At 42.4% G+C, this 18,715-nt stretch overlaps 1 protein-coding gene across 8 annotated transcripts in view; it reads left to right on the forward strand.

The window, feature by feature from the left end:
* Window positions 1–18,715, forward strand: part of KDM2B (lysine demethylase 2B) — a 120,674-nt gene that overhangs the window by 42,788 nt on the left and 59,171 nt on the right. For all 8 annotated transcript variants that reach the window (XM_026058838.1, XM_026058841.1, XM_026058840.1 and 5 more), the window contains 3 exons: window positions 312–405; window positions 1,301–1,454; window positions 13,764–13,879. In XM_026058838.1, coding sequence (XP_025914623.1) covers window positions 312–405; window positions 1,301–1,454; window positions 13,764–13,879 — 364 coding nt within the window. The remainder of the gene's footprint in view (window positions 1–311; window positions 406–1,300; window positions 1,455–13,763; window positions 13,880–18,715) is intronic.

An 18,715-nucleotide genomic window follows, 5' to 3' on the forward strand; every position in this document is an offset into this window, starting at 1 on the left:
CATTAAACAGATCACCCTGGGGGTAGGCAATAGCCGAAGAAATATTTCTGAAGACATAACTTTTACTATTTTTCCATTCCTTAACTCTGAAAGCTTTCCTTCCAGATGTGTGAATAGCAAACTCAAACTTGGAGATATGTATTTTCCAGCAGAAACCTAATTATAGTTACTTCATGAGGCAAAAAGCAGTACAATAAATGCAAAAACTTAATTGGTGGAAGTGCTATCACTCATGCAGTTATCTCTGCACATTAAGACATGAAAAATACTGCTTCAGATTGATTCATTTTTGTTCTTCACTGTGTTTTCAGGTACTGTTTGATGAGTGTGAAAGGATGCTTCACTGATTTTCATATTGATTTTGGTGGCACTTCAGTGTGGTATCACGTTTTCCGTGGGGGGAAGGTAGGTGAACCTTGTTTGATATTTTTATTTCTCTGCAACTCTTATGGGAAAGAGGGGCTGCTTTCGTTCTTTTCATTATTTTTTTTTTCTTTTGCTGGTCAGCGATGGGTCTATTTCAGTTAGCTTTGTTGATGCACGTAAAGTTTGCTGAACTAGAAGAACACCATTCCCCTATATGAAGCAAACAAATAATTTATTTGAAATACCTAATGTATTATTTGGTGGTGGTGGTGATTTCACGCCTGTTATTGCTGCATAGTGTAGGAAGTGTCTTGCAGTGAGTACATGGCTGTGTGTACCCTTGTTGGGTCAGAGTGCCCTCATAAGTCTCCTTCTGTAGCTAGAGCTTCTCAGTTTCCCGTTAGAGATTCCAAGTTCCTTTAAGTGTGCACATGCACACATACCTGAATTGAAATATTGCAGGATACAGAAATGTTAAAATATACAGCATATATGGCTACATTCAGGACCTTGTTTTAGATCGCTTTTCCCATTTATAGTGTGGATAGGGTATGGTAGGCATTGAAATAAATACAGCAGATTGAACATCTCTGTGGTACAAATATTGCTCATCTATGTGTCCRGTGAAGTTGTAGTATACTAACACGCTATTTTCAACTGAAAATAAACTCTGTGGAAACGTCTTTTGAATAAGATGTTTCATGGAAGCGATATGACAGCTGACTGTTATCTTGCCACTTCAAGCATATGTACTAATTGCTGCTGCTGTCTGCTGTGGACCTCTGTGTACAGCACCTGGAAAACACGTATTTTATGCAGAAAGCACTATTGGTGCTGTGTTCATTTCCCTGATGTATGATAACCTTGTTGGAACTTCTCAGCTATTTATTTTTGTTTACCGTTGGTGAGAGTTAAATCTTTGTTTTATTTTTAGATCTTCTGGCTGATTCCGCCTACTCTGCAGAATCTAGAACTTTATGAAGAATGGGTTCTCTCAGGAAAGCAAAGTGATATCTTTCTGGGAGACAGGGTGGAACGATGCCAAAGAATTGAGCTGAAACAAGGCTATACGTTCTTCATTCCTTCAGGTATCTCTTGTTAACTAGCTGTTTTTGGAATCACTGGAATTGTTGTTCCTGTCTAACAGTTCTTGTCTGTAAAACAGTGCTTCATGTCTAAACCCCTTGTTGGCCTCTTTATTTGCAGTGGCAAAAGATAGGCTAGGGACTGAATGGGCTTAATTTCCCAGAAATTGTCCCATCCAAAGTGATGAGAAATGTACTGGTGAGAAAGTATATGCAGTGATCACTTGTTTTGTACCAGGGAAAAACAGAGAGGACTTGGATCTCTGGGACTGTCAGTTGAGAACTTCTCATCAGAATTGCTATGACTTTTTTACTGTTTTTTTGCCTTCTCAGAAAAAAATACCTTTGTGTTTTTCTTGTTCAGCGATATAACTGTTCTTAAATACATTCAATGACCAAAGTCAGTGACCTCTTCTGGCAGGTTTCACCTGCAGTTCAATAACCTACTTCTTTGCCTCTGCCTCTAACCAGAGGTGGGTCTTGATTCCATCACAGACTTCAGTGGAGATTCCTATACATGGGAGAGCAGGTGCTGTGCTGAATGACTGTGCTCCCTCAGGGCTGTTCTTGGGGGAACAACTTTATTTTATTGCAATAACTCTTCAGTACTTCTGCTGATGGAGATGGTGCTGAATCTGGACATCTTCCAGTAGCCCAGCCACACTTCATTTTTACTCTACTGCCCACTTCAGTGGCTGTGTTGCATGATTCAGGCTCTTCTTGCAAAGCAACCTAATAGTTGCTGTTTTGAGGGTTGGTGGCCTCAGCCCTTCTTCTTTGGCCTAAATTGGATTAAGGATCATGCAGTCAGTAACACTCTTCATTTAAGATAATACCAGGCTTTGCTCTCTCTATTATGGGACCATAAATTTGTTTATAATGATATAGTACATTGCCTTTTTCTAGTTGATCTTACCAGGGAAATAAATATTGATAGCCTCTTTACTTGATAGAAAGACATGTTGGTTGTTCTTCAGCTTCTAAAATTACTCTGTGGAGATAGGTTTTCTGTTTGAGGCTTGTGGTTTTTTTAGTCCTGAAGACAGAGGGAATGCAGGGTCATAAGAAAGCAGTGATAATGTTCTTGCTAACTAGGAAGCATTGCTGGTGTCAGCTGAAAGCCACAAATTTTCTCATTTGGTAAGTATTTGGTAAGAATCAGCCTGTGAGGTGACAGGCAAAATGGCTGTGAGGGTAGAGGAGTTAATCCATTAAAGGAATTAGGTCTTCCCTTGAAGCAGGTCAGAATGTGCTGTTACTGTTTGAACTGGGTGTTTGAATGTGCCTGTGCTGTTTGCTTAGATCCCGTTACTGCATCTTCTTATTTATCTTCACTCCCCTGTGAACAGCCTCCTACGAATAAGACTTTCTGTATGTTAGTTTAGTCATGCTCAGCAGTTGGAATACAGCAAGTTGTGGGAGCTTATACAGGGCACAAATGCAACATGGTGCCTGAAGTGAAGTGCTTCCAAATGTGTTTTTGACTGTAGTTTCTGTTTTCTTAGGAAAGCCCAATGTACAGAAAAACCAGTATCTCAGCCGTTTTCGGCTCCATGCCATATTTGAAAGGCATATATGAATAATTTCTCCTTAAGCACCTCATATGGATTCCAGAGTTTCTGCTCTGCCGTATTTTGTCAGAAAATTTCCTGGCAAATTTTTTGTTTATGTGAAAAGACAATATTTCTAAATTAGTTTAAGTATGTAAATGCCTAATTAGAAGATGTTTCATGTCAGCAAATTAAGCATAGTCCTGTAAAACAGTTCAAGTCCTTTAACCTCTTTGCTCTGGTTTCTGTGAGTATCATATTAGTTAATGTTTGAGTGTGTTTTGTGTGTACTTAATAACTGTTCATAATTTTTAGGTTACAGTAATGTTTATCTGTAAAACCRGTGTGCCTCCCATACCTTATTGGTTGAGCCTGATAAACTCTAACTAGCCTCTAGTCATCCATGGAGAAAATACCTTCTGAATATAGGTCTGGCCTCAGAAAGCGTAGGGTGATGTAGGCAGTGCTCAGCTGGACTGAGAATGGTGAAAATTTCAGTGAAGGACCTTTTCTGTAAAATATCCTGCTGTGCTCCTGTTTTCAGGTCGTCTTTGGGGGTGGTCCTAGGAATGCTATTATACTGTCCCAGTGTAAGGATGACGTAGGCGGAGAAGACTGTACACAAGGCACATGAGGGAGTAAGATCACAGGCTTGTGGGAGATGGAGGGTTTCTCTGAGAATCCAGGATCAGCAGTAGATCCAGTAAATCTCTGAAACTGCAAACTGCTTGGACAAGAATGGGAGTTATTCTTACAGACGGCATAATTGTAACGCTCACCAGGGCCTTGGGATATTTTCCTCTGCAACACTGCCTTCATCTTTTCAGGATTAAATTTAAACCAGTTAATTTCTACCCATGGTTCTAACCCTGCAAAGCGCTGACAGAGGCAGGTTCACAGCTGTGGTATCAAGGGGAGATTGAACAAAGTATTATCAGCATAGTGAGTTGTTGTAGACCAAAGTGTGTCTTGCAGTATTTGAGGAGTCCCTCAGGACCTAAGTATGTGGGACGGGGGGAAGCAGGCTGGGATTCTGAGAGATACTGTGCCTGGGGCCCTGCCCAGGTGCCGAGCTGTCCTCCTGATGGCCCCTTAGGACTTCTCCAAACAAGTGATGCACCGTTACAAGCTCTCACCTCCCACTTTGCCAGTTCCCACCGATGAGTCAATGATGATCAGCTCTGGTAAAGTCTGCGTTAAAGTCATAAAATCAGCTAGGAACCTGGCCTTTTCCATTACTATAATCATCTAAACTGATGTCAGCATTGTTGATTGAGAAATCTACCATTCTGTGCCATGCTGAGGTTTATAGCCAGATGTAGATTCAAGATGCTAAAACAGCTGAAGGTTCAAGAGTGGGAGGAAGCCGTAGTAACTACCACTGTCAGCAGATGATTTTTTCTGTAGAAGTCTGACTCCTGTTTCCCTAGGCTTGGAGACAACTTGTCCTTGTTCAGGAAGCCCTTAGTAGAGAATGCTGTGACTCTAGGRTATTTGCACTGTCTGTGTCATCGCAAGCACTGTTTAATCTTCCATATGGTTAAGTGTTCGACACAGATGAAATTTAGCCAAGGTAACACATCTTGCTCCAATACAGTGGACAGCAGCTGTTGCATATCTGTCTGACCCACCTGCCAAATAGAAGGGAAATGCTTTGTAGAGAGAGTTCTTCTCTTTCCAGGTGTAAGCTGTGATGATCTAGGAGAGGAAGAGTGTAACCTCAGTGCTCRCTTATTGTCTTAGCAGAGAAACAACAAAATTTTATCAGTTACAATCAAACCTGGAGCTTGTCCAGTATTATTTGTGCTGTAGCTTTCTTCTGTATAGTGCGCGAGTCCAATGATGACTTGTGGGGAGGATGCGTGGAATGGAAGTGTTTGGAGTCCGTTGTGATGTTGGTTGTGGAGAAAATATTGAGATATCTCTTATCACTGTGTTAGGGACATACTGAGGCAGTGTTTGGGCATCAGCCCTCAGATTTCTACAGCTCAGGGTTACTGTAGCCACTTGTTTCTGGCTTATGTGCAGCCACTTGTTTCCTCACTGATTGCTCCCCTGCAGCCTGTTTGAAATACTGCTCACTAAATTAATGCAAAAGTGCTATCCAGCTTTTGAATATATTTAGTGCTTGCCCTTTTACTTCAAATTTAAGTATTTTTCTCCTTTTACAGCTGGAACCTTTCTCTCTCCCYCCTTGCCCTTCACCTGCAAATCTAATCTTTATGCTCTGTAAACCATCTTTTACTTCTGTCCTTACACTTACTTTTCCAGTGGTGCTTTATGCATTGACTTTCCTTCCTATCTTGATTTTTCTGAACACCACCTTGGTTCCTCTTGTGTACTCCTAAACTTTACTGTTACCTAAACCTAAGTTCAAAACTAAACATACGCAAAATGAAAGATTCATCCCTTGTCGGTCCACTTGTTCTTTTGAGTCTTGTAATCTTGCTGAATATGTCATTTTGATTGTAAATGATGGGACTCTGACAGTGATCTGGTCCCTCCCCTCCTTCCCTGTTGTCCTCTGCAGTCCACATCTTGCAGTAGCTTGAAATGTTAGGCTTGTTTGCTTTTTTCCCCTCAATTTTCTGCCAGATCTCTCTTAAAAAAAAAAAAAAAAAAGACCTTTTCTTGTGTGCGTGTTTGTATGCTTGGTGTAGACTCTTGTGCCTAAAATTCAAGAGTGTTTGCACATGCAAAATTGGGACCCACAGAAGCAGGCCAACTAGTAGGCTCTTGTGGAAAACTTGTCTTGCAGTATTTGTCTCTGTTAATATTGTGAAGTCAGAATATCATGATTATGGGCCTTAAAGAGGTGAAGTCAAGCAGTTACTGATACTGTTGTCTGCTAGAATATGGATAGACATGGATTTTCTTCTCTCTCTGTGAAGACCAGTTTTGCTGTCTTCAAAGGAAGTTTGCCACATGTACGGYGGATATGATTAGATTCTATGGTTTGTGGTGTGATTGGGCCAAGAAAGCCCTGCACAAATACTGCAGGCTCCTTCAAAAGGAGCAGGCTAATACTAAGGAAGGGTTACTCTAATCATCTCCTTTTTCTTTTACTCCTTCTCTGATCTTTTGCTGCTGGTCACTGTCAGAGGCAGTGGGGTCACGACTAGATATGCTTTTGGTTTGACTCTGTATAGCTGTTCTCACTGTAGGCTTTCCAGATAGGTAGTTTTAATGTAAATACATTGACGAGACGAAACGTCACGTGTGTGAACTGGTAGCGTAGCAAGCTATATTTTAAAAAGGAAAAAAAAGTCCTTGGTAGACAGGCCATCTTGATYGGCTCTTGTCTGTTCTTCAAATCACACAGTGACGGGCCAAGTAACAGGCCACTTCATGGTCCATAGAGCAATGGTCCAAGAAGTCACTGTGCGTTTTTAATTTCCAATAATTTAATCATTAGATATTGTAGAAGACTTTTGTGATGCTGATTTGTTAGGCTTTTCCATGATCAAAATCCAGACAGGGTAACTTGCTGCCAACTGGACCTGCCATTCCTGTCCGCCTCCTGTTCAGACGAGTCTTGCGCGAGTAAGAAGCTAGCTGCTGCGCGCCCTTCTGTAGCGGTTGTATTTCACCTGGCTGGCAGTGCTCCACTGAGGAGTAAACTGTTTGTTTTACTTTATTTTTTATGTTCTTTGTAATGCACTTTGGGGCCTTTCATAGGGAAAGATGCTATTATAATCTCTCTAATTTCTTGAGAGATGAAGAATGAGCCACAGTCTAACAACATGTTTTCATTGTTCCGCGATGATTATTATGTTAACACGAGAGTGCTCCAAAGTTCTTGTTTTCAGTCAAAAGCAGAAATAATGACTTTTCTCTGATGAATGTTTTTGGGAAAGGAAGTGGACGAAAAGAGATGTTGTATGCTAGTTTCTAGGCAGTGATTTGGAAGGGTTCAGGACGCTTCAAATACTGTATCAGTGGTTATCGGTAGGATTCTGCTTATTATGAGTGTGTGGTCCTAGGTCACCTCTGCTGTGCCAGTCAGTATGTGATGAATTATTATATAATGGGGCCAGAAGGTAGCATATAGGGGAATGACAGGCTATTAAAATCTGACTGGGAGAATGTTTTGCGGGGAGTTGCGCTAGGGCTGCAAAGCTGCCTGGCTATTTTTGGTTGCTGTTTGCTTTTCCCACTTCAGGAGTTTCCACTGGCATTAATGGAAGCGCCATGCGTGGAACCTTTAGGGACCAAGTGATGAAGACCAGTGGAGAGGATCAGAGAGGAGAATTTTTGCCTTGAGTGTCTGCTTTCAGATAGAAGGTGACAGCTTTAGTTCTGTTCCTCTACGGTGCTCTACTTAATTCCGATCAAATGAGGATCCTGAAAGAAACGTGCAGCTACACATGATCCCCCAAGGAGAGGAGAATAGTTTAGGGGGGTAATTTTTGCCAAATTTTGCTGGTTGGAGTTTTATACTGTAAACAAAAACCAAGGTGGTTCGTATGTAAAGGTGCCAGTGTGGAGGAAAAGAGATGAGGGATAAATTCTGAGCTGATTTACTCGGGTAGGTGACCCTAGGAGCAGCCGATGCCTGCGTGCAGAGGATTCTGCTGTCACGCGTGCAGCAGCTCAGGTCTCACTCTAAATGCAGTGCAGAGCTTTCTGCATATGCTCAGGTCGTTTCACAGCTGTGAATTACATACAGGACAGGTCTGGTACGTCTGACATTGGACCCCTGAATAGTGGCTGGGTCCCTTTCCGAGCTATTGGCACCAGCCTGTGTGCTCGTGCTGTACCTGACTGCTCTGTCTGCTCTTGGCTTTAGTTTTTAATTCCAAGCAGATGAACTGTCTCCTTTTTGATTTTTGATGAATTGGGTTACTTCTTTGCACCTCAGTACCTCATCTGAAAGTTCTGAAGGCTCAGATAATATTCATTAGGAGATCCAAGGTCTGTTGATGGTCTTTGAGGGCAGTATGTTAATAGTGGTTGGTTTGCTTGCTTTGCTGAAAATAGCTTAATGATGTAAGACTGAGAGTTGCCATATTATTTGTATTACTGGGGACAAAATTATTATTAATCATTTTTTACTTTTAAAATGTAAACTTGATGTATCCTTGATATATTCAGTCGTTGACACTATTATGACAGAATAACTCTTCTTTTGAAATGAGAGAAATCATGTCTCGTTTGCTGTYAGTGCCAACTGTAGGATTATCTCCTTAGTCATTTATTTTGATTTTTATTTTTGAGATGTATATATTTAATCTTTTCCACCACAAGTTGCTGTAGAGTTACAGGAAAATGTGTATGCCTTCTATATCATAAAGCAAAACACCTGTTCAGTTACTAGTGGACACAGGTTCGCCACAGTTTTGGCTTGGAGTTTGTAGTCTGCCCCATAGCCTTGTAAGTTAATATTCTTTTTTATTATTCTCAGATGGATGACTGCATCGTTGATGATACAGTCGGAATTTGCAGGCCCCTGAAATCTTCTAACAAGTCTGCAATATTTAATTGTACTTGTTTTATAAAATTCCAGAGGATAATGAGATTATATCTTTCTTTTAACTGTTCAGAAAAGCTTTTGTTACTGTTAATTTTACCTTCTTGATTTACTTGTGATGCTAACATCTAAATATTCAAGTGCATCTTAGGAGCAGTGGAATAATTCTTTACTGTAAATCAGCTGAGGGTATTTCTGAACATCGTGAATACAATTTCTGCTCCATGTTGGCTTGGCTTCGTAAAGTAGGATTGTTTGGGGAAAGAAAAAATTCTTATTGATCACCAAGAACTGAAATAAATAGATCGACTCTGGAAAAACCAAAGTGGACGGCTCTCTTGGAACAAGGGTTATGAACAGAGCTCCTGCAGTGGCTGCACGCCCGGAGCTCGCTCTTCTCCATACAGCTGACTGTTTGCGGGCTGGCTGGCGCCTGCGCTGACGTAGCCTGCTCCCAGCTGCACCGCGGCCGCRCAGCAACTGCTCCCTGCGCTGAGTCTGCTCCAGCCATGGGCTTTCGGACCGGTCTGCGAAGGAAGGACAGGCCGCTTGCACGTTCACTCGGTCGCTAGCCTCCTCCTTAGACGGCTGGTGACTGTTCAGTGGTGTCTGCTGCAGATTGTATTTGGCCTCACCAAACAGTGATCAAATAGTACTGCTGTCGACAGAGGCTCGTTTGAAACTGGTGACTTGCGAGGAAGAGGGTACCAGTCCCTGAAGCCACACAGTGTGCATGTCTCTCATCTGCGCAGTTTAATTGTAGCTTCAGATAATGTTTAGCAGGTGCTTTAATTTGTCTTTCAACCAAAAATGAACAATAACTTATTCCCTGGATCTTGATCTTTTTTGGTTCTTAATCCCTTTATTCTGATATTGCTTTAGTGGTGGTGGGTTTGTTTTTTTTTTTTTAAGAGTTAAGGATACAATGAAACTTGTGGTGTTTTGTTCTGTGTTGCTATACCTAGGGGAGAAATATTACCTCCTATCTGGCACTAACCCATGAAACATGCAGGGTTGTGCAGTAGCACCGGGATTCATGTAAATAGCAGGATGCAGCCACTGAGCAGAGAACTGATTACACTCACTTCAGAGGTGCCTCTATTGGAGGTTGCATAGCAGGTTTTTGCCGTGACAGCTGGAAGTTTTCCATGTACATGAGCAGTCGGGACAGTCTGTCCAGCAGAGAGGGATGTGACCATACATGTCAGCAGACCTGTTGTTCCATCCAGCGAAAGCCAGTTGCGTAGCTGAAAGTGAGACAAACACTTGTCTCTCRTTGTGTATGTGCACTTCTCTCCCCTTCAGATCTCTCTTCCGTTTAAAAACCCTTCGTAGGTGGGAAGCTTGAAGGTTGGTGTTCTTGTTGCAAATGGTCACCATGAACGTTCATCCTCCTCAGTTTGTTTCTTAGTCGTGCTTTATCTAAGCTGCGGGAATGAACTGAATGTATCATCCAAGCTGATGTGCTCTCTGAGCTCGTTTCTGCAATATATTACCCTTGTGGAAAGTGTTTCCTGCTTTCTGCTTGTCTCTCTACAACTTCCTTTCCTCCTACTTCTGCTTCTCTGGTACTGGCCTCTCAGTTTTTCTCTGTATACAGTCTTGTTAAATTATTAGAACAGGAGATTTTTTCCTTTGCAACTTCTGTGCCAATCTTCCTGTGTTTTTCTATCTTATTTCCATCTTTTCTTTTCTAACCTTGCCTGTAATGTCCTATATCCCTGGAACGCACCTCTTTGTGTTTGTGCTTCTGCTGTTTCAATATTGCACTTAGGTTCCTCAGGCAAGTTGAAACTATTTTGGGATGCAGTGTGACTGAAAAATGCTATACAGCTGTGTGGCCAGACTCTATCTTACGAGCAGGTGACGCCGGTGTCCGGGCTGCCTCCTGCGACTGGCAGAGGGGCCAGGCTAGCCCGGGTCAGCTGGGCCAGSGGGATCCTGCCTGCGGGAGCAGATGAGCTGCTGGAGAGGAGAGCGAGGGCTCCCCTGGGGCTCAGCTGCGTGCCTGGTTCCGCGCCGTCCTACGGCAGAGGGAGGGGGCCCACCGGCATCGGCCTTTCCCATCGCCACGCTGCTCCCGGAGTTCTTCCTACACTCTGCCTTGGCTCAGGGTAGGGAGCTTTTCTTCCTGTGTGCCCAAGCGCTAAGGAAGACCCTCCTGTTGTGGCGCTGTGCTTCTGCTAGGTATTGGAGAAAGCAGAGAGCTGAGAGCTAGAGAGAGGATGGCAGCATGTGGTTTTTCCATCTCCTCGCTGGCAACGGAAGTTGGTGTCCCCTACGTGCTGAGGAGCTGATGCACGGTTTGCCAGAGGAGGCTTTCTCACCAGGACGCCGGGCCAGTCGTCCCTYCTCGTCCTGCGAGGGGCCCTGGGTGATCCCACATGGTGATTCCACGGGTTTTGTGGTTAGGTCTTCCTGCATGTCGCAAGGTCTCTGGTTCATTGTCTTTTTTACTGACCCTGCTGGATTTCAATGCTTTGTTATTTCAGGGTTTCATTATTGAGAACTGTGTCGTAAAAGCAGTATTTCCAATCTTGTTATTAGAAATATATTTGTCTTGAAGGACCTGGTACTTAGTTGGTTTGGAAGTTAGGAGTTTACATCTGTCAGTTGAAAGTACTAATTGTTAGTAAGATGAGTAGCTACCTGGCTTATAAACATAAGTAGGAACTTAAATATATTACCCACACAAGCAGAGTTTATCTCAGGTATTTTGGGAAAGACTTTCAGTTTACATCTTTACCAGCTCTTCAGCAGTGACAGGATTGAAATTGTCTTCCTGTTCATTAATCTTTCTGTTAAGGATTTGTGGTGTCGGGGTCACCATTTGCTGTGGAACGTAGTCTTAGGCCAGTGATAGATCCTTTGAAGTTTTTCTCAATCATTTTGGGACTACTGCCTAGTAAGTCTAGAGATTATTAACACAAAGACCCCTGGCATCTAATTGGGCCAGAACTGAGGGGTCAGGGAAGGTGTGATGAGGCTGAAACCCAAAGAGCAAGAAATAATGAGATCAGTGGAACTGTAATATGGATTTTTCACTGAGGTAACATAATTTGTTAGGAGGAGGCTATTGTGTGGTTATTTAAAAAAAAATACACTTAAGGAACAACTACATTAATGGATTTTTGTTTTATTTCTTATAAAATGAAGGAACCAAACATATCTCCTTTCCACCTTTCATATAGCGCTAGAAAGACAGGTTTCAGCTCAGTTGCTCTTTTCACTTGAGTTGTAAATCTTTGGTAACAGATTGTGTTTTAGAAAGATGTTGATCATTCCATTAAAATATCTTGTTGCAACTGTCAGCTCCAGTATATTGGCTGATCCGTGCTGAGAACAGGAGTGTGGATTAGTGGTTAGGACTCCTTAATGTTTTGCTGGTAACTGGCTGTTTCTGACCTGTCTTCTGCCACTGCTCTGTTGTCCCATTGACAGATCACACCACCTTTTTGAGCATCAGTCTGTTCAGCTATAAAATTGATAATTAAACTTAATTATCACACAAGTTGACCCTGAGTTTCCCCACCTATCCGGTAAGTCAGCTTTGGGGACCCAGCAACAGATTTACTTTAGCATGTGGTTTCCACTCTTTCCCCTAAATCACATAAATCTTTGATTAACTGGTAGAAGGAATAGCCCCAAATTCCTTGGCCTTAGACCTTTTCCCTTCCCAAAGACTAGGTTCGGGAAGATCATTTATTTTTCCAGTAGATTCCTACTAGTACAGACGGATGTACTTCATGCGAGGTGGTGAACTACTTAAACTGCGAAGAGATTTTATAGTATTGACGTGTGTAGTCACCACAATACCTTTATGGGGAAAAAAGATCCTCTACAGTTGGTTGGTCTTGATTTGGAAGTAATAAATGTGCTGAATTATTGTGAGCAACTCTGTAACTGAAATTATGCTAACTAGAGTGGGAAAGATAAAGCAATACCCAGAGCTGCCAGGGCCACAGGGCACCTGCATTCTTCCCTGCATCACATTTGTCCTGTGGAATTAGACTTATAGATTAAGAAGAATGTATCCAGAGCGATGAACTTGTGTTTCTAGAGAGAAAATTCTAATATGGATTTTCTTTCCTTCCTCTCTCCTACCAATATGCCCTTGAATTAAAGCCCTCGTTCTGCCATCTGCTGTGGCTCAAGGACTTCTCGGGCATAACTTTGCAGGTCTTTGAGGTTTAAAGATGGTTGCGGAGGAGGGCTTTCGTGGCGGCTCGCTGGAGGGCCCTTTAGGCTGAATGGCATTTTCCTGCTCCCTCACTGATCTGGAAGTGAAGGAAAGCCTCCACGACTTTAATGGAAAGGAGTGCGCAGTCGGGAGAAAATTGACCGCCCCCTATGTTGCTTTGCTGTCTGCTGGTTTTTAAATTGTAATGCTTTTCATTAAAAAGGCAAAAAAAAAAAAGAAAAAAGTGTCAGGTCTCCGTGGGTCCCAGATCATTAGCAGGATCAATTCCTTTTTCACTGCAGAGATCAGAGGCTACAGTCTTGCGTAGCCGGTGCTTCAGCTGCTGACATACCAGGCAAACAATGCAGAAGCAGAAGAGCTGGTTCGTGGCTGCCTGAATTGCTACGTCTGGATTTTCGCTGTGATAGAAAATTCTTCCCTCGCTTTGGAGCCTGTGAAATGAAATCAGTCCCCTGCAAGATAGGGTCAGAACAGTCTCATCAGCTTGAGTAGCAGAAATGTTAAATCCCTTAACTTGGGACTTAGAGTGAAAAGATTTTCAGTTGCCTCAGGAAGTTGATAATAGGATACAAAACTTTCACCTCTGAGGGAGGGCTGGTAATAACCTGAAATTGTTGACGTCTGAAGATGTGTGCTCTGGTGTTGGTGTGAAATAAGTTTGATGTGACTCAGTCCAGTTCCACAGCCCTAGCCCACCATCACTGACAACATGATTYGCAACCCTACTGCAGGTGCCAGAAGATGCATCTGAGAGCCAAGTATATTGAGGAGACTGAATTTACTTCTTAGTCATGGATGTGGTTGAGTCACAAGCTTGCTTGTTCTCAGTAAACACTGTAACTGTTCTGTGGATAAATAGAAGAACCCAATTTACAGAGGGCTGTAAGATTGTACATCATAAGATGCCTTTCTTCTGCTATCGCTACAGTCTTAAAGAGTGGCTATGAGCACACCATTTTAACCTTTCACTGCTTTATCCTCTCTCATACCCCACGGAATGGGGTTCATGGGGTTGTGAAAATTTGCTTATAAATTGGTCTGTAATCCTACACAGCACGAGGCATTCTCAGTTCTTTGCTTTCCCTCTCTAGGGTGGATACATGCGGTTTATACTCCAGTAGATTCTCTGGTGTTTGGTGGAAATATCCTGCATAGCTTTAATGTTCCCATGCAGCTTCGCATCTATGAAATTGAGGACAGAACAAGGGTAAGGATACTTGATTCTCTTTTTAACTGAACAATTCTTTGTGACTATGATCTGTCATAGTCTCATATTCCTTTCTGAGAAACAAGAGCTGACGGGATCTCCGTGTCAGAGTCGTTGAAACAAGACAGGTAAACATGAAGTAATGAGACTYTCAAATGTTGGCTATTTTTAGTGGGATTTACTCATCTGTTTTTCCCTACTTCCCACAGACTTGTCCCTTCTGTATCTCTTTGCCTGTTAAAGTTTCATAAACACCTTTCCTTTTGCACAAAGACATATTGGTCATTACAGACCTTTGTGCCAGTACTTCTGGTAACACCCTACTTACTGTCTCTCTGTGCACGCCTGGAACGGAGACCCAAGAGTGGAGAACTAATGGGACTAGCATGCTTCTGTTGTCCACAGCTGGATTGGGAAAGCTGCAGAGGAGTTGCAAATGAAACGATGTCTTCTGTACTGTGCAGGATTTTCTTCTACAGTGACTCCACACTATGCAAGAATTTCTTGTGACAGAGAGGGTCTGGGGTGGGACCTAAGTCTGAACATTGTGATGCTCACCTGGCTGTAGCATCCACCTGATGGAAAGAGTGTTATATCTTGGAAGAGGCAACTGTGCAGGCTTTTTGCTTGGGATTGAAAATTATGGCCTTGATGAAGAGGCTAGATACCAAGCCASTGTATACCTTGCAGTTCTGTAAAATAACAGAATCTGACGGAAGTGTCACTGTTTTAGTAGTTATTGAATAAACCATACAAGGCAATGATAGCATTCTGATGCAAAGATGGACCTGTGGTGTGTACAAATTCAGATGGAGACTTTGTGGCTGGCTGTTTTGGAAAGCATGGCACTGAGACAGTGATGCTAAACAACTGGCACAGGTGCCAAGTGTAGTGTTAATGGAGATTTGGGCTGGCAAAATGGCAGGAAGTTACAATGCTTCTTCACTAAAAAATCTTAAAATGATGATATGTGTTGAACATCAGCAGTGTTCAATGTTACTCACCTCTACAAGAGAGCACAATTTTGTTTCCAAGTGGGATTTTATCCCAAATCACTTTTCTTGTAGTGGGAGTGCATTGGCCTGAAACATGCTTGCGTTGTTTAGAAATACATCCGTGACTCACAGGGAGGAAGGGCGTCCTCCCCCCGGCCGCTCCGTGCCAGCGGTCTGCTGGGAAGGGACTGCTCCCTTCCTTCGCAGCGGGTGCAAGGCCCGGTAATCTTCACATTGCAAAGCAGTGGAAGAAGCAGCTGGTTTCCTCGACTGATTTTAATGAGGAGAAGGAATCTGAATAGGAAAATGAATTCCTAGGAGGAGAGATCTGAAGACAAAAGCTGAAATTCAGAGCAAGTAGAAAGGGTCAAGTGGAGAGATCTGAGCAGAGGGAAAGTAGCAGAGAGCAGAAGCGGAGGTGAAGGCCAGAGTGGAGTCCAGCCTGGCTTCGAACAGGAGTCCTAAGGCAAGAACTTGAGGTGACATGAAAAAAGAGTAGAGAGACTTGAACGGGAGAAGGTTCTGATGGCAGAAACAGAAGGGGACAGGAGGAGCTGTAGGAGCGCCTTGGAAAAGGGGCAGGGGCCAGAGTCGAGCTACGGCTAGACAAGGTGATAGGGGTAGGGAGGCTTTTAAAGTGACAGTAAAAAGCAGCTAGTGATACATGCTGGTGACTGCAGGTGCTGGAGGGGAGGGAGTGTTGTTGCTGGGGAGGATGCTAGCGCAGGCGACTTGAATGGAAAATGGCGAAGAGAGGGCTCGGAAGAAGGATCGATGCCAGCAACAAATTATGTATTTCCATTGATGACTATGGAGAAGATGGACAGGAAATGCTCCGGTTCCTGAAGTATGGGAAGAGCTGACATCATGCTCCCACAGGACATGAGCAGCCYGGGGTCACATAGGTTTTAGCAGAGTTGCAACTGCTCGATAGTGCTTTATGTCAGGCCCTTCGTGGGAAATTGAGTGCAGCTTGGACTACTTAAGGTCTTCTAAGCTGTATAACGGGAGGCAGATTTCCCCATTACAGTTAAGTATCTCGGTGACTTTTAGGAACCTGCCTGCCAGTTGCACTGCAATGCTCCAGCACCTTGACCCCGCGGGAGGTTTCCAGGGGTTGGGTATCTGCCTCTCTGCAAACGTCCTTGTCAGTGTTGTTTGGAAGGGGATGCTGCCACCTTTGGAAGTCCCAATTTAGGCCAAAGTCAGTTTTGTTTCAGATTTTCTTCAAAGTCTGTGTAATTCTATATCGTTTTCCCTCCAGTAAGTACTGCCATGATTTAAAAAAGACCAATGAAAGCCGAGAACTTCCACGGCTCCACAGTAGCACTTTGGGCACTCGCCGGCTGTTGTGTGCGAGCGGTGTGTTGCCCGCAGCCTGCTCCCTGCGGGAGCTCGTGTGCAGCCGTACCGTAACAGAGCGGTGTCAGCAGTTGCGAACTAGCAAGAAGTTCTAGACAGGAACCAAGCGTGAGCCTTGGCGCTAAAGCAAAACAGAAGTTTGCTAAGAAGCAGGAAAGTCAATATTGTTATTTATAAATAATAACAAAAAGCTACAAATATCGTAAGTGAATCTTGAAGGGATAAATGTTTTCAAAATAGAGTTCTGGAGTGTACTACTTTGTTTGCTCTAGCAATCAAATATTGTAATTTCTTACTCAAATAATTTTATTCATACACTGGCTAGTGTAGGAGGCTCACATACAGTGTGGAGTTCACACAGATTTGCCAATGTGAACATACTGCAAATGAGTTTCTCATCAGTATCGATCTTTCCATTGTGTATAGCACAGAAGTAAATTAACTGAAGTGATTGACAAAGTAATTTGCCACACTCGAATCAAAGTGTAATACAGGTGTGTTTCCTCTCTTCATTTTGCACAGAGCAATTTCATGGAGGTTTCACTGTGTTTAAATCTGCGATATCATGCTTAATCATCTCTGATTGCTGATATTCAAAGTCATTTTTATGCTAGGTGTAGTTGTTATTGTCTTAGCAGCTGAGACAAGAATAAATACATGGTTGAAATGGTAATGCTGATTTAGAGCCTGATAAAATTGCCTAGTTTATATCCTTGTCATGCTTATTCTAGCTTAATTTCTCATATCCCTGGGAGACTTTTTAAGAGGGTTATAGCCATTTAAAAATAGTTTTAAGGAGTAATAAAAAACACRTCTATTGTTGGAAACGGCTCCTAATATGCAACTGAGGTAAATAAATATTCTCCAGCCTTACAATTTGTAGAGAGTCTCATTTTGCAGTCTGGCTTTCCTCGAGGCCAATTAGCAGCCAGTCACATAGGCCAAGCTGTTTAGCTCTCTGCTAGACCAGCTTGCCTGACTGCAGAGCAGGCTGCCGCGCAGGGACTCGTCCTCCTGGCCTTACCGCTCCCTATCACCGCCGAGGAGGAGTGGGTCAGACTTGCTCGCGACTCATCTAAATGTAACCGCTTTAAAATATTTGAACACGTGTAGGGACAAAAGCACTCAAAATATATACGTAAGGTGGTCACTCACAGATGATGGTGTTTGCTACTGATTCTCTTTTCCGGAACTTAAGATAATATTTTAAATTAATAGATTAATTTTTTTGTAAGTAAGCATAAATTGTTTCTCAATATTGTAATTAGAGCGATTACATACGAGTATGTAATGATTTTAATGGGCATAGTAGAAGAAACTGATACTTTCTTGAGGCAAATGTGCCTTACATGCCTAGGGTTTTTTGTTTTGTTTTTGGCAGGGGATACAAGTCTCTAAAATAATTTCACTTTGAGCTAAAGAAATGGATCATATTCCAGAGAGGATTTTTCTCACTGTACAGGAATAATTAAAAAAAATATTCAGTGGATTGTAAATTATTAATCACAGAAGTTAGAGCTGGAAAATGCCTGTTAGATGATCTAGTCTCTTTACCCGCTGCCGTGAGATTTAGTCCTCTGGCAGTGTCCACGCAAGATACTACGTTTTAAATTGATCACAGAAAAAAATTCATTTCAGTTTTTTATTTTTCAAAATAAGAGTTCATTTGACCATAAGCATACGATGGAAAACTTATGGACATGTACATAATACAGTTCACATCCATTATAATGAATAAATATCCAAGAATATCATGAATAATGTACTCCTCTATACTTCCGCAGAAGCCAAATTTAGAAAGATTTTTAAAGCACTGTTAGACTTACTTTAATGGCAAAGGGCACTGGAGATCTTTGCAGAGTATCTTTTGCTGCATATGGTAGCTCTTACTTCGGAAGGTTTGTAAAAGCAGAGCCTTCTCGGGCAAATAGCGAATTACAGAGGCATGGAGGGATTTGCTGTGGGTTGGAACATTGATAGTGAGGCAATTAGGAACTCAAATTGAATATTAAAGATTGATATACATAATGGGAGCACTGCATGCATTACTGCCTTGTCTTTCACATTGAATTAACATTGGTAACAACTAAATTTGGTGAAGCTCAGAATCTGTCAACAAATGTTGAGCAATGATGTCTTTAATATTCCCAGGCATGTGGCTGAAAACCTTTTGAAGGCTGAGGGGTGGAAGGCGGCTTCCTGTTTGTAAGTCAATTCTTTGCAAATTTTGTTTCCTGCAGTGCTCTCTTGGAAAAATTTGAGTTCCTTTATTAGCATATATTTTAGCATGGCTAATTTCCCCTGTGTTCCGTACTAGTGATAAGTGACTTGATCTCTTCTTTCTGACACATAACTAAACCAAAAGGAAGAAAGCTCTCCGGTACGAAAAGGCCCTGGGGTTAAATGTTCTCACGGAGAGGGGGTTGTTGTTTGGCTAGTTGGTTTTGCCTTTTTTTTTTTCTTCTTTTTTTTTTTTTTT

Source organism: Apteryx rowi, unplaced genomic scaffold, assembly GCF_003343035.1.
Source record: "Apteryx rowi isolate R43461 unplaced genomic scaffold, aptRow1 scaffold_15, whole genome shotgun sequence".
Classification (NCBI taxonomy): Eukaryota; Metazoa; Chordata; class Aves; order Apterygiformes; family Apterygidae; genus Apteryx; species Apteryx rowi.